This window comes from Rhipicephalus microplus, chromosome 3, assembly GCF_043290135.1.
Source record: "Rhipicephalus microplus isolate Deutch F79 chromosome 3, USDA_Rmic, whole genome shotgun sequence".
NCBI classification, from domain to species: Eukaryota; Metazoa; Arthropoda; class Arachnida; order Ixodida; family Ixodidae; genus Rhipicephalus; species Rhipicephalus microplus.
In genome coordinates, this window is record NC_134702.1 from 141720371 (window position 1) to 141736667 (window position 16297).

At 45.3% G+C, this 16297-nt stretch overlaps 1 protein-coding gene across 1 annotated transcript in view; it reads left to right on the plus strand.

Moving 5' to 3' along the window:
• The window catches only part of LOC119185222 (acetylcholinesterase), a 28914-nt gene extending 13231 nt beyond the window's left edge, over positions 1 to 15683 (plus strand). Inside the window, exons 4-9 of the mRNA XM_075888069.1 lie at positions 965 to 1269; positions 3158 to 3383; positions 4313 to 4580; positions 7919 to 8125; positions 13345 to 13478; positions 15470 to 15683. Coding sequence (XP_075744184.1) covers positions 965 to 1269; positions 3158 to 3383; positions 4313 to 4580; positions 7919 to 8125; positions 13345 to 13478; positions 15470 to 15683 — 1354 coding nt within the window. The remainder of the gene's footprint in view (positions 1 to 964; positions 1270 to 3157; positions 3384 to 4312; positions 4581 to 7918; positions 8126 to 13344; positions 13479 to 15469) is intronic.
• The last annotated feature ends 614 nt before the right edge of the window (positions 15684 to 16297 follow it).

Here is a 16297-nt window from a genome sequence, read left to right on the forward strand (position 1 = left end):
TAACCATGTCGCTAATCGCCACGTTTACATTTTAGAGGCGAAACAGCTCTTTGACTAGCCTGCGTAACGCTGTCCCTCCGTCCATAACACTCCATTCGCCGTGTACGAGCGGCGCCAAGTAGCTCGCGTCCTCTTTGCAGTGCCCGGTGACGTCTCTCTCCTACGCAGGTCGCGCTGTTGCCGCGTGTCAGCTCTATCTCGCTTCACTCTCTCCTCCTCTCTCAACACTCGCGACCATTCCTCACGTGGGCATCCTCTCATCCGGACCAGCTCTCTCCATCACTCTGGGAGAAGAAGCCGCGAGCCAGCGAGAAGAAGCCGCGAGCGCGCACCTCGAGAATCTCGCGGCGCCAACAATGTGGACAACGCACCACTGCTTGCCGCGCGTTTGCACCGACGGGCGAGACGCTGTCGCGGCATGCTTACCACTAGTGTCACATACTTTTCCCGGATTTCGCCGGTGTAGCGAGGGTTAGCGAAGCCGATCGCGTTCCTAAATGGTGACGTCAACACCGATGAGGTGCAAGCCAAGGAAGCCAAAGGCAAGCGTTGGTAGTGGAAGACCAGCGACACCAACGAGGCGCGAGTCAAGAACACTGATCGCGTTCGAGAATACAGACGGCGCGCGGGTAACACCAACGAGACGCGAGCTAAAGAAGCTGAGCAAAAGCGTCTTCAGAAACGCGTCCCGCCTCTCGTGTCTTTGCGTTTAAAACAAATGTTTACTCGAGTAAACGCTTCACTGAGTTTGGCTTTAAACCGTTGTTCCAGCACAAGCGTCGACGCCCATTTGAACCGGATAAATGCCATGCGCATCTCTGCTGCTTCGCATCCCAACAGGGTTTCCTTTGGGGAGGTGGTCGATAGTTTTGGGCCGTATTCTTGCCTAATGATCTATGTTGAGCCACAACCTGGTTTGGTGATTTGAACGCGTAATAACATACGCATATTGCACTGTGCACAGGTGCATGCAAGTGGTGGAAAATGGCTCAAACATCACGTGGCCGAAGCCCCAAATATTTGGAGAAGTACCGAAGTCTTGGTATAGCGAGGACTGCCTGTACCTGAATATATGGAGCCCTGTCCCACCATGTGACTACACGAACGACGTTTGCCATGCTTCAGCTCCTGTCGTTGTCGTGCTTTTCAGCGTGGGTTTCGGGCAAGGAGGCGCTGACTGGTACGACGGTGCTATTCTCGCAAGTCTGGGTGGCGTGGTTGTCGTAGCACCGAATTTCCGGCTCGGACCCCTCGCCGTGCCATTGAAAGGTAAACAACGATCCCCTAATGCTAGCTGTTTTTTGTGAGAGTGGTATTTTCGTCCCCCCACCCGCCCCCTCCCTGCGCTCTCAAAAAAAGGGAGCGTTGACAGCCAGCTAAGGTAGCATAATGATTGTCAAGAATCAGTTATGTAGAAGGCCTCTTCATCAAAAGCATAACAGTACTTTAGATGAACAAGCATTGCGTTTAGGGGATAGAAATAGCATTCGGAGGAGGGATGAAGGGGGCATTTCTTTGATCTGCCAGGAGGGCACATGTAGTCAAGTATCATTTTGTTCTGTGTATGCCATTGCAAAAAATAATTCCGGAGGGCGTGGGCAGGAAGCACGCACCTCGTTTACCACCCCCTAGGTACGCTACCGATTGTGTTGCTCAGCAAATGAGAAACGGATCCAGCTCAATGAACTTGAGTACTTTCGCTCATTACGCTAGCGTGCCGGAGAGTGCGAGAGGGTAGGCGAGAAACTGTTTCGAGATAACTTGTCCTACTCGCGAAATGTGACTTCCGATGCTGAACCACGGGGAGCCTCTAGAGGAGAACGACAGTTATAGGCAAGTGTAGGGTAACCGGAGAAAAGTCTGTACCTGGACCGTAAAACACCAGGGAGCGTCCGGAGGGTGTTCATACTTATATTGCGGCATGAAATACAATAAAAAGACAACGATCTGTGTGCCTTGATTGGTTAGAACACTGACTGCAATTTTACTGTATAATCAGCCTTCCTATATATTGTCAGCTACCTTTAACAGATGTTTTTATAGGTCTCGAAGGACAAAATTTTCCTCAAAAACAGGAGTATACCACAATGTTTGTAAATTTCGAAGGCTGGTGCGATCACAATGTGGAGTGTTTATTGAACTGCAATACATATATTGGAAGCGTTCTTAATCAGCAGCATAGAAAATTCTTTCGTGGGAAATCGTTTCTTATATAAATAACAGTGTCTAGAAATCTAAAACATCGACACAAGCAAATATTCACAACTAGACTTTAAAACTTCATCAAGAGACATAACATGAGGCATGCGCGTTTGTTGTCGAGCGTGAGATACTTTGAAAATAACACAGCAAATCATTAAACGTTATTTGATCGACAAATAGAGCGTCAGCCACGGAGCATAATAAAGTTTCATTCAAAAGCACCGAGAACTCACTAAAGTCCGGAACTTGCATGGTTCCGAAGGCTAGGTGCTATTGTTTTGTGGCTGAAATTCGGAAACTAACAAAGGACGCCAAAAAAATACAGATTTATATTCATCTGATGAGGAGATAGACGCGTCAATATAAGGAAGCAATGCGACCTACCAAAGAAACTACCTGACATGTCTCGTTTGGCCAAGGTACTGCGAGTGGCAACTAATATCATGTGTTTATATTCGCGGGTTAAGTGCAATTCACTGAAAAAGTGAGAAAAAGATTGTGCAAGTTGGTGTCAGGGAGACGTGAAGCACCATAGAAAACTGGCTGCTTTTGCTGTTCGGAAGGTGCCCAGATGTTGCTAAAGCGATCACCTACGTTGTGATGGCCTAATATTCACAGTTTAATTTTTTTTCCAGATTTTTGACAACGTTTACGCGTGTCATTGATTTAGTCATTGTTGAACTAAAATTCAATTACGTGGAATTTATAGTCGAGTATTAATAGTTGTACTGAAAGTTTTCGCATCTAAAGTTAATGGTAATATAGAACACCGCCATCAGGATGTGGACATGTTTGCCCATCATACTACCGAGCTGACTAGAATATTGCAAATCTGCACTATGGTAAAAAGTATGTGTAGGTAAAATCGGGTAAAGTGTAAAAGCCAAGTGAGTCTACGTCTTTTGCAATGGGTTGCATAAAGGAAACAGCAATTTGTGGGGGATGCCTTTCACAGAGGATCAGCCGCAAGAAGTGCCTTTGCTGTCGCTGTCAGACCAGATGCTTGCAATAAAGTGGACGTGGCACAACATCAAGTATTTTGGCGGCAACACTACCGAGATAAGCTTGCTGGGTGCTGGAGGAGGAGCGTGGACTGTTGGAGAGATGGTGCTTTCAAACCGCGAAAACGTTCGCGACATCATCAAGCGAGTCCTACTTCATGGTGGTTCACCGCTGCAAAGGTGAGTGAGACATAGTCGCGGAACAGCCAGCTGCAAAAACATTCCAAGTACGTTAAATCTTAGCAACGGCGGTAGCTTAACATTTTTCAAAATGGACAGACGGAACTCGGTGTGCACTAGTTGTGTGGTAGCTTGGCTCATGATACTAACGTCATACTTTTGTAGTTTCATCTGTACATTTAGCTTCTAGCGAGTGAGGGAGGAGACGTGAGACGACGTAGTGAAGGCTGCCGACGAGGCCGCGCCAATCTCGCAAATTCGTAGAGCTGAAGTGGAGTGGCGGCGGCTGCCGGCGTCCGATACGCTGCAGACGCGTAAACGCCTTCTGTTCTCACGCAGCTCGAGCTAGTATCAGCGGTGCGTGGGTCAAGAAATGATGATGATGATGATCATGATGATGATGATGATCATGATCATGATGATGGTGGTAGTGGTGGTGGTGGTGGTGGTGGCGGCGGCACCACAAGCATCCTTTTAGGTTAACTGGTAATTTTAAGAGATTTACACACGGCATTGAGGCAACTTTAAATCATGACAGCTGTGATGTGATTTCTCCTCATGGACTCGCACGTCACCTAATTTTTTATTGAAATTTATTTTATAAACGTCACCAGTAGGTTCGGGGTTCGCTCGTTAGAAGTGGTGGCACGACAACTGTCGCCCACAGGTAGTTGGGCCCGGATCCAGGTTATCAATAGGCATGGTTTTCAATGAAATATCGAAGGGATGAAGTGATAGCACTGCACAAAGAGAGAATCTTCCAGGAGCACGACAAAAACCCCATCAATTGTTGCAAATATTGTCCCAATTACAAAGTACAGGTGACAGTTCAGCGAGTTTGCCGAAAAAAATCTTGGTTTCTTGTGTATCGCAACTCTGAATTGTGCAATACGAAATAGCTAACCAAGTCTCTTCATCTGTCAATAAAGGTACGCTCCATTTCGGGCCTACCTCGTCGAGAAGGCAATTGGATGCGGTCCAGCATCGGCCGAATGCCTCGATACGGCTGACACCTCGAAGTTGCTAGATCTGGCCTCACAGCGTCTCCTTGGACCACCGGCCACGATTCTCGCAGCAGAACCGAAGCACGACGATGGCATCGACGTTCTCGTCGGCTACGTGGCCGGTCAAGGAAGGCGGCTGGCTTCGGACTTCTTTCACGACATCGCCAGAGACGTCAGCAGTCGTACTTCCAATGTACGGAGCACGCTGTCTTGAGTTCAACATAGAAAACGTTTCCAAGTAGAGAAGGTTGGAAAATAGACACCCCTGCACGTGCATGTCCAACGACTAGATTCCGAAGGGCCCTGAGGTTTTACATGTATGGCTAAGGCCTCTTAGAAGAACACTCAATTGAGACGAAAATTTCGAGAATTTTTTTTATTATGACCATTGGCTGCTAATAATAGGTTACACAATAAGAAATAAAAATTGGGGTATGACAAGGAAGCCTATTTCGAGAGAACAATATCGGATGGGATATATGCCACCCACACTGTTGCCAGGGGCTAGAACACCAGGCCCGTGCTCTTCTCCCCCCCCCCCCCCCACCGAAGTTTTTTTTTTCACCATGACATACCGAGCAAAAAATTCCTATTTCATGAGGGTGCCCCCCCTGCAGCCTTGTGGCAGTTTCTTACCCCCCTCCTTCCCCCGAAAAACATTTCTGCCAACGCCCCTGTATGCCACTAAACCTTGGTGAGGAGGATGACAAAATTGACTGATTTTCAAAACCTTTCAACATTATGATGCTTTCGCGGGATCACCACAAGCCCCGTAGAGGCAAGGTATGGCAACGTCACAAGTTTCGGACGCCGAAACTCACTACAGGCTCAGCGTTTTTCTCAAATTGCATGTTTAACAGAAGCCACCACCGCACCCCCACCATATAAAGGTGCGGGTGCGGTAGTGGCTTCCGTTACACATGTTTTCAAAATCAGCTGTAGCTGATTTTGAAAGTCTGCTTTTCTGCAATTAGTCAACGCTTTGTGGTGTGGCATTGCGTAAATTCCAAGAGGTGCTGGAAATTGTTGTGGACGGAGGCAGGTGTTGAGAAGTACGAACACTCAATAGGCCGAATTCCTTCGTATAAGCGATAATGAAACATCCGAATATTGCTGTAAGTGGACTGTATTCCCAATTAAAACACAGATAAGTTGACGGTGCAGCAGCTTTCCATTGCTCTAACGATATCTTGTGAAAATTGGTATCGTTATAAGTTGATTGATTGATATGTGGGGTTTAACGTCCCAAAACGACCTAATGATTATAAGAGACACTGTAGTAGAGGACTCCGGAAATATTGACTACCTGGAGTTCTTTGACGTGCACCCAAATCTGAGCACACGGGCCTACAGCGTTTCCGCCTCCTTCGGAAATGCAACCGCCGCAGCCGACATTAGATCCCTTGGCCTGCGGGTCAGCAACCGAATATCTTAGCCAGCCAACGCGGCGGGGCGGTATTGTTGTGAATTCATAAGTGGAACGCCTATTTGCAGAATCCGACAGGTGTTTTGGCTACACAACGTGTCACAATTCGAATTTTCTACTGGCATACGTTGCGGCACATCAGTTCACTACCTAACACTGGGGCATGCATCTTTCGAAGTCTTTCGATTGATTGCTTATCATTTACTTATTACTGAGTGAAGTCATACCAATGGCATGACAATGTGATGAATTTTGCCGTGAATGTTAATTATTTTAGTAGCGGTTCGGCCTCCACCATAAATCCACCTAAGCCTTCTGGGTGGCAAGAGTTCATACAGCAACGGAGCCACGGCGATGCTTGAGCCTTAGCATGAAACTGTTTCGAAACAAAATCCTATACGGATGTGATGAAATGCGAGTAATTGCACTGACACATGCAATATTTCGTGTTAACAAGGTCGCTGCTTGTGCGCGTTGCTACAACACACTTGAAAATGAAGATATTTTAGTGCGCAATATGCCTGAAGAAAAGTAGAAGGCACAGTAGGACAGAGCCTAGCAGAAGTTTAAAATTTCACTATTCGAGGCAGCATGAGAGTTAGGAAAGAAATGGTCTTTCAAAGGCCGACGCAATAAAAATCTCTCTGGCAGAAGTAGTAACCACAGGCAACACCATCAGGAAAGTGCGAAGTTGCGTTGCTGCGTATATTATTTTACAGATGCATAGCGTTTGTAGGATAGTATACGCTGCTACGCATGCACATCATTTCGCAGTAATATACGCCACATCTCGCTGATTACAATGCAGTGGGCACACCGTTACTTCACGTCATATATTTCATTTTGGACAGATCACATTGAGCAATATTGTACGCGCAGTCATTGTTTTTCTCAGCTGGTGTTGACACCGAGAAGCGATGCTCATTGCTAACGGGTCAGAAGATGGTACGAAGAGGGCCAGATAAAGTAATAACGACGCTGTACAGTTCAAAGGCAGAGCTCAACTGTTCAAAGTATTTTCCAGCCTAATGTGTAAACTATATGTCTACCCACGTGCACTCAAGGGTAAATATCTCCAGGCAAGAGCAAGGGCACTCACTCGAGGGGTCTCTGCAAAGTAGCTTTTCTACTAGATGCGAAGCAGCTCTTTGACTAGCCTGTCTAACGTTGTCGCTTTGTGCGCCCCGCCCTCCCCAGGCCGCATGTTTTGGGGTGGTGCCAAGTAGATCACACCTTCCCTCGCAGAGTGCGCTCGTTAACCTCGCTTTCTCCCTCGACTGTCGCCACTCGCCGCGTGTCATCTCGCTCGCTTGGCCCTTTCTACCGCTCGCTACTTTTGAGCACACATTAAGCGAACAGTCTTTATCTGCAATTATACTTAGGCAAAACCCAAACCACCCCGCTTGCCTTTGCTTTTAGTACAAACGTCGCTCTTGGGCACGGTGTATGTAACTTACACCGTGCAATTCGCCGCATGCTGTAAGCAACAAAAAAATCATTATTCTTCTAACGCTGAGTTCTCAAGTGTGAAGCGCCAGTATTCAAGCTATGCAATGCATTCACATTTCCTCACGTTTCCCTTCGAGGTAGGGGGGCCGCATTTTTGACAATATTTAAAAAAAACAAATTTTGCTCATATTCTTAGTTATATGTTGGCCACGTAAAACATTCCCTCACGAAGAATGTTGCAGTTTTACAGAAGGGCAGTTCAGGCATACACCTACAACCTTCTGCCCAATTCCGCAACTGTAAACATAGAGATACATTGATTTCCTAGCACAAGAACTTCTTTTTCCGGCTTCAATTAGGAAGTGTCCTTTTTATTGTAGTAGAATGAAAAGATGACTGCTACATGCCTATTGCAACTTGCTTCGATCCAATCAGGAGCAATAGAGAATATTTACAATAGTGTGAGTTATATATACGCTTTATAAAATGCAACGTGAGAAAGTGTGTCAACATTTCCAAGCACCCTTGTGTGTATCTCTTTTTTTTTTTAACTTGCGCGCTTAGTGCTACCGCACGTATTCAATCACTTTTACTTTGTTAATTCATTTTTGCGTGACATGGTTGCACTCACGGTGTCACTCTGCTACTCCACGCAGGAAGACACGCTTACAATGCTCCAGGAATACTTCAATTTCACGGGCCTTGCTGCAATCTTCGACACGCGGCACAGGAACACTGTCCAAAGCAGCGATATTTGGCCCAAATTTCTGGAGAACCTTCTGATCCATTGCCCTATTGAGCTCCTCGGCTACCTGTTCCGTGCCACGCACTCCACGATATACGGCTTTGTCTACGATGACGATGTAAGTGAAGTTTATAATTGACGCCACACTTGAGGATTTGAGACTTTAGAGTGGCGGGAAGGGTCATTTTAAGAGCATAATAAATAGCAAATATTGCTACAACCGGAATTGTGGCTGTATTTAGTGAGTCTTGCGCCAACTGAAAGCACTATCAGTGTTCACAAAGACGCCTTACGCTGTTCTTGTAGGCGGGAGGAAATTAAAGCCAGTCAATATGAAACATAAATATAGCGAAGTGCAAGTGCAAGACACGTGATCACTTGCGGATACATAGTATTACCGCGAAGCATTTTGTTGCTTGTTTCGTGCATGCCGGCTAGCAGCCTTATCTCCTTTGGTGATACGACATTGTCCTAATTTATCTGGCATGATCGCGGTCATGTGCACGTAGCTGTTTCGGGGGCTTGTTTTGAGTGGTCCACGTTGCCTGGAAATACAGTGCACTATCTATCACCCGACGCTCTTGGAATGCATAATTAGCCGCCACCGAAACCGACGCGTGAAGTTTCTTCATACCGTCGCAAGTCCGCCTATTAAACGTGTCCTCTCCCTTTCTAAAGACCCTCCCAGTTTCCCTCTTCCGGGCCGTCACTAGTACAGACGTTTGGTGGAGGTGCTGGGTATGCCTAAGAGTAATTCTACAATGGCCACCGCAGCGAACAAGGACACGAAATTCGCGCATACTCGAAACAGCCGCTATCTCCGAAACTTGCCGCCTGAGCTGGGACTGCTACCAGATCCCAGGTGACCGCGAAATTGAGCTTTCACATCCATCATGAGTGACGCGCCTACACCCACCACTGTTACTTTGCAACAGCCTCGTGTTCCCCCAACTTTCCATGGTTACGCCGCTAAAGACTCGGAAGAACTGTTGGACCGATTCGAGCGCGGGGCTACAATCAACAGGTGGGATGAAGAAATGAAATCGCAATACGTTTACTTTCTGCTAGACTGCTCTGCCAAAACGTGGTACGAAAACAACGAGACCACACTGATCACGCAGGATATTTTAGGGAATGAGGTGCTCAAGACTATCACCAGCGTCATGCGAAAAAAAAGGGCACAGCTGCTTCTTGAATCAATGACCCAACAACCCAATGAGACTGTAAACATGTATGTCGAAAAAAATTAAACGGCTGTTTTCACCGAGCAGACGAAAACATGAGGGAAGACAAAAAAATGGGTACCTAATGCGAAGAGTGAAAGAATCGCTTCTTTTAGACGGCCTCATAAGAAGCCCCCCCCCCCCCCCCCCCCCAAAGAGTTACTGAATATACCGAAGAAGCGTGCACCATTGAAAGTACCTTCGATGCCACAACTCGGCAAATCAACCGAGTTGTGTCGTTGAAACAAATCAATCTAAAAATCTTAGGGACTTTTCCTGGATCAACAGCATTTTCTAAAGGACGATCAATAGACGCCAAAAAAAATGCTACAAAGGCAAGGTGCAACGCAGGAGCCAGAGTTTTAGATATGTGGACGATTTCCTCGTGATTTTAACTTCAATTAACCCTCTAATGCACTCTAGAGAGGTAGATTTGGTTTTAAACCTGTTCTGACAACACGGAAAAAGCTTGATTTTTATGCATGAACTGCCCATTGACGCAAGCTTGCAGTTTTTTAGATATTAACCTGACTCTGGGCGAGGGTCATGTCTGTTGGTAGTTCAGCCATAGAATGAGAAAATGACTTCTTTCTTATGATTCTGCACATTCTAAGATGGTGAAGAGGTCTACAGCTGCTATATGTTTTCGTTCTGCGCTGTCCAAGTCATGCCAGCACACAGTGTTTGATAGTTTTTCCATTCAGGTATCGCGGCTCACTGCAGCCCGGTTTCCTTATTCGGTCTTACTCAGTGTGTCTGAAACATTGCTTCAGAGGCTGAAGGGGTAACGCTGAAGGCCAGAGCCATTGCAAGGACACAGGAAAAGACCGCATGTTGTACCACACATGCACAAAATCTCCCACAACCTGAAAAAGGTTGCAAATCGGCACCATGTGTCAGTGGTCTTCTCTGCTCTAAATAAGCTTTCAAGGCTCTGTGCCCGCATTTCTTCAAAAGGTGCCAAGGTGGTGTGTGATAAGAAGCACGTAAAGCTGTTCCTGCGTTGGGCTGTGGGCACTGTTTATGAAATTCCCCTGAGCGGTGGCAAGGTCTATATAGGCCAGACGGGGTGCTGTACAAATGACCGTCTAAGGGAGCATGCCTTATCAATTAGGAATGGAACAGGGTCTCATTTGCCCTTTTACTGTGCTTCGTGTGGCTGCACGCCGCAGTTCGATCGCACGCGAATACTTGGAAGGAGCCAGGATGTGCTGGCGTGGGAGTTACTCGAACCCTTTCACTTAATGAAGAAAGTTGACTCGGGCGTCAGTGTGCCTTCAGTTGTGTTACATAACAGTAAATTCCAACTGTTGGATCTAGATATACTTTAGTTGGGTGCTACGAAGTGCCTGTCAGTCCTTTTTTCCTGGTTTTTCCTCGCATTTTTGGCGCAGGCTTGGGTCTGTTTGGTTTTTTTGACGTCTTTACATTAGGCATATCTGTTTGTTGCTGGTTCCCAGATATCATGTTTGCAATTATCGGTTATTACATCATAAAATTGTTCATGACTGCACGTGCGGTGAATGAAATGGTCTGCGCATGTCCTCCAAGGGCCTATATGTTATGAATGCTTCGTGAAAATAAACTTAGTTGTGAGTTGACGCTCTTTCTGTCTCGTCTTTTTTTTTTTCTCTTGGTCAACCTTGCGCCACGTATTTCAGCCTAATACGTACCAACTTGCCCAACATAACGTACTATTAAGGGGACAAAGTTGTCATGGAAAATTAGATAGAGGGAAAAGGAATCATTTATGGAACAATCATTCAAGGCACGTTCACACTTGAGAAGTGAAGAGAAACGGAAACGCCAGAGTGGCCGGAAAACCACGACAGCGCACGTCACAGATGTTCACAATAGTTCTGTCTGGCCCATCCAGCCGCCACTCACTGCCTGTGATATCTAGACAATTTATTCGTTTTTGCATGCTTTCAGGAAACTAAAATTTGTACGGAATTTTAGTTGTTCACGCAAGGTAGTGAAAAGAAACAGCTCGCACCTTTTGAAACATTGTTTCGGAAGACAAGCCAGCAGAAACAACATGAGCGAACGCACCGGCCGCGGCGGCGGCGGATTCGATTGGCTGTACACAAAAGTGAGGTGGGACATGATGGGGCATGCCGACTCGCTGCCACTGCACCGTCTGATTTCAGAATTCTCAGCGATCGTAATCAAAACCAGGCTCTCGATGAATACACCCTCATTTACGCCACCGAGCTTCGTCGTGCTGCATGGGTAGTTTTCGATTTGAGCCGATGCGAGCCGATGCCCGTGCCGCAATGTTGAATCTGCGGCCGGCTGGTTTGGTCACATGGTTTGATATAGCGCAGCCAAGGCTGTGAAGCGGAAACCGGGTCCGGTTTCATGTCACGGGAGAATCGGTCATGGAGCGATTCTAATGCACCGGCCGAGCGGCGTGGTTTTCCAGCCGCTTGTGCGGCTAAACGAGCCATTTTCCGGAATTTTTCACCAGTTTCGCTCTCTCCGAGGCCAAGTTTGAACGCGCCCTTAGTGGCGTATTTGTAAACAGCTTCCTGAACGACCTCCTGCAGGGCATCTACGTCTTTCACTGGCAGATGTCGCTTGGTGCATTACGAGTGCTCGCTCCAGAATTTTGGTGGCAGCTCCGGATCTCCCAGACATTAATTGTTGCTTCTGATTTACGGAACGTTTCTGATAGCCCAAGTCAATCTTCTTGCAGGAAAAGGATCCCCATACATTGTCTATCAACAAATGGTACCTTGAGTCCTGATGAGTTGCAGGCATATAGATATGTCTTCTCTTATTCATCTTTATGGAACCCTTCTAATTAAGGACTAACGAATAATAATTGATTGGTATTGTCTTTATGAGGCTGCCTAGAATTTTCTTACTAATTCAAATTTTCCCATTTCCCAACGTAATCATTAAATCTCAGCTATATAATACATTTTGATTCATCCATAACTAACTAAGCATCTTATATCTAACCATTTACTTTATGTTGTCATGATTACTGTTCCCCAAGCAATATAGTTTGATAGTTCACTCAGCCATCACTTTGAACGAACACCCTAACCCCAAAACGGGCTTATTGAAATGAACTAAAGCTTGGTCAGCCACAAGCTCCGCTGTTCGTCTCGCATTGCAGCAATAATATAAGCTGCCCGCATTTATTTGGATCTGTGGAAGAACTCTTTTTTTAGAAAATCACGGAATATATGAGCATGCAACTTATATTGTTGTTTCGCTTCATCCCGGCCCACTTATCAGCGTGGCATCTGTTTTCAGTGCTGCCCTGTAGCAGGCGTCGGCTGCCTTTTGGGGCGCACAGCCGAATTGCACGAAGCTTACATGTGGTGGGGGCGCACGGCAAATAGGGGTGGGATGTAAAGAACTCTAATAAAAACTATGTTTATTTTCTTGAGGCATGCCGAAAGGTTGTTATTACTCGCAACAATAAGTTGCAAGCAAAACCCCACCTGAAGCCTTGTCAACATTGAACAAGGAATTGACAAAGGGGAGAAGTGAGGGTTTTTATGTTGTGCCAGGCGTCGCATGTTACTGTCCTGATGGCCGCATGCGGCCCGCTTGCCGCAGGTCACCGAAGTAAGGCCTAAATAGCACACCTATTCAGTTTGTATCCGCTACCGTCGCAGACACGGAATCTGTTTTATCAGCAAAAGTCCCAAACACAAGAAATTCTGTTTTCTCTCATTTTAAGTTCCCCGTGAGAGTGCCCTTATCCTAGGGGACTTCGTACAGCTAAATTACAAATTGTGTTCAGTGCTTTCAACTTGGTACCCAAATAATAGCACATCATTGTCGCGAAATAATGCAAAATGACAATCCTAGATATTTACACGCGTTGTCATCCACATTTCAATAACAACGTGTGAGCAGTACTTCAGTGATGTCGGTCAAGAATGGTGGTTGGAGTTGCTTAGTGAGGAGCAAAGACAAAGAGAGTTAGAGGACGTATACAATGATACAAACCTCGATAAAAAGCCTTTAAACATACAACATTCTCAACAATTGTCCGAACATTATGAAAAGGCTCAATGATTATTGTGCTAGCCTAAAGGAAAATTTTCGTCACAATCGCTATATTTGTCTACTGTTGTTGCTTATTCTCCAGAATTTATTTCCAAGTGATGTGGTGGAGATCCCTTTTCCCGACTTGGACATGCTGTTTGGCGTGCCACTAATATCCTCAGACCCACCCTACCCCGAACGCATGAAAGAAATGAGCCTCGCATATATGAAGGTGTGGTCCACCTTCATAAAAAAGGGATAAGTTGTTTTCTTATTCACATCTTTACTCAGACCCTTGTCATTATGATGTATTTATAAAGAGCTACCTTCACTATCTTATCTACACTAGGAAACATGTAAATTAAAGGGACAGAGAAGCTCGAAATGTCGTTGTCTAACGAGATGCGCCGTAGTCACTGAAGCCTACTGCAGTGAGCATTTCTTTCTGGCATTCACCGCACATTTTGTACATCCCATTGTCTTTATGGGTATACAAAACAGTTTGTTCGCACAAAATAGCAGGAGAATATGTGGTAGTGAATAAATCACTACAATTCCCGCAAACGTTGTCTGCTGCTCTACTCCTGAAATAGTGTTTTGAGTTGTCCTAAGAACGCGCACGTGGCCTATGGAAGTCTATTATCTCACAGTGCAGAAGCCTCTGCCCATTTTGAATTTTCGAATAAACATTCAACCATATAGTTTCTTAATATACACTAGAGGGAACTATGGCGCTAGTGTCTATGGGAGCTGCAACGCATGGCACTTCAGCGAGCAGGGGAATGATGGGTAGTACACACACTTGTCTAATTTTCGTACTTCTGTCCTGCTTCTGGCTCCGTGCGTGTTCGTGTAGCTTGGAGCTGTTTTTTCATGAAAACAAAAATTAGCGAATGTTCACCGTTTGCGCTTCACAACCTTATTCTTTTAGGCTTACCATGTCGAACCAAGTCACTAAGTTCCAACGGGTTTGTTCTTTCTGTCAAAACAAGACCGTAACCAGCAATGAACAAAGCCGTAAGTACAAAGACTAGGCAAATGTGCGTACTACTCATCATTTCCATGGTCGCTGAACGATCGCAGCGCCAGAGTGCCCTCTTGTTAATTTAATTTATTTATTTATTTATTTATTCATCTATTTATTTACTATTTATTAATTTTAGGAAACTCTATGCCTTCAACAAGGGACAGTCACGGTGACTTGAACGTGGATACTTGAAAAACAAGCACCGAGATGACGCAGAGTACACAGAAAAAAAAAGACAGAGAAAGAGCACAGTTATGTGTCTTTTGTGTGTTTCTTCATTGTAGTCATGCTGTTCTTTTTTTTTCAGGAATGTACCAATATTCAATTGTCCTTTTTCTTCCTCACTGCATGGTAACATGTTTCATGTGTCCACTAGATTATCTGTCCATTAGGAACCCATATTTAGGAGAGGCAAATTCAATTCACTTCAAATAAATTTTGTTGGTATTTACATACTGAAGGGTTGCGTTGCGTGAAGGGCTACATGATTTGGCCCCGTAACCAAAATTAATGAGTAAGTACGAAAGGCGTACAAGTGAAGAGCATCTACAGCTGTAAATTCTCGTTTCAACTTCACATTTTGATTCACAGACCTCACACAGTGCACAAAAACCTGTGTGCTTTTTTAGGGGGCTTTCCGAGCAAATATGCAAATAAAATCGTTATTGTTCCAAGTTCCTACCATCGATTATTCCGGGTTGGACTAATTGACACATTCTTCAAATGACCAGTGTATTTTAATAGCAAAACGTTTCAATTTTAAGGCGTCCACTGCGGTAGTGTAGGGGTTAACGTGCTCAGCTGCTGATCCAAAGGTCACGAGTTCGATTACGGCCGTAGCGGTCGCATTTCAATGAAGGTTTAATGGTAGGGGTCAATGTACTCTGCGATCAGCCGATGTCAGCCAGATAAAGAACGCCAGATGGTCAAAATTTCCGGAGTCCTCAAGTACAACTCTCTGATAATCATGGGGTGGTTTTAGGACGTAAAACCTTATATAATATTATCACTTCTGAGGGCGCAGCAACAGCTGGCAGCACTTATTGCGTGACATGTATTGCGTTAGTGATAGCTGTTTTAATTAGCTATCTGGTGTGACTGTAGAATGAAAATTGTTTTATTAAGATTTGTTATGAGCTTCTAACCTGCATCATCCTGCAACCGAGCAACTTCTCCCATATGTCACCCTGATCTTTCGCAGGAGACTGCCGAGCGTAAATGGCAATCCTTGGCCCGTGATGATCGAGGACTCGTGGTGGACAGCAATCTCGGTCACCATCAAGGGCGGCATGAAGCTGTCGGCCCCACCTAGGTTTGTCCACAAGACTTGCGAGAAAATTGACGCTCTCCTGCTGGGGAGCATCAGACATCCGGACTCTGATTCCAGTGAATTTGCCACGGAGGAAACCCCCTGATAGTTTCAATCATTCTGAATTAGTTTTCTTACCGATGCATCTGAAATATATTCACAATCAGATCAGTAATATTTATTTGTTTGTTTATTTATTTATTTATTTATATGCCCTAAAGGCCCAATTCGGCATTACATAGGGGGGATTTAATCGAATACATTCATTTCAAGTAATATGAACAGAAAACGGAATACCCAAAAGTAAACAATAAAAGGAAACAGCGAGTAAATCGAATCATAGCTTCGAGTCAAATACGTTCACCATCATTATTCGAATACATATTTATTAGCACAATAATAATGAAAACACCTATGAAAATTACATGGAAGAACCCTGAATAAGTATCGGGAGCAAAAACAGCAGACGAAACGAGGGCAATCAGACAGAGGTCAGCCATGTTTTTCACAATGCAAATAGTCCTGAAGCATGGAGTTAAATTTGGAAGGATCTCTTATTTCTGCGATGTTAGGTAGAAGAGAATTCCACTCGGTTATGCATAATGATAATGGCGAATTTCGAAACTTCTTAGTCCTAGCGAAAATGGGGGCCACCTTGTGGGCATGATCGAGGTAGGTTGAAGTATTAGGGGCTGGGAAGATATGAGACTGGGCGAAGGA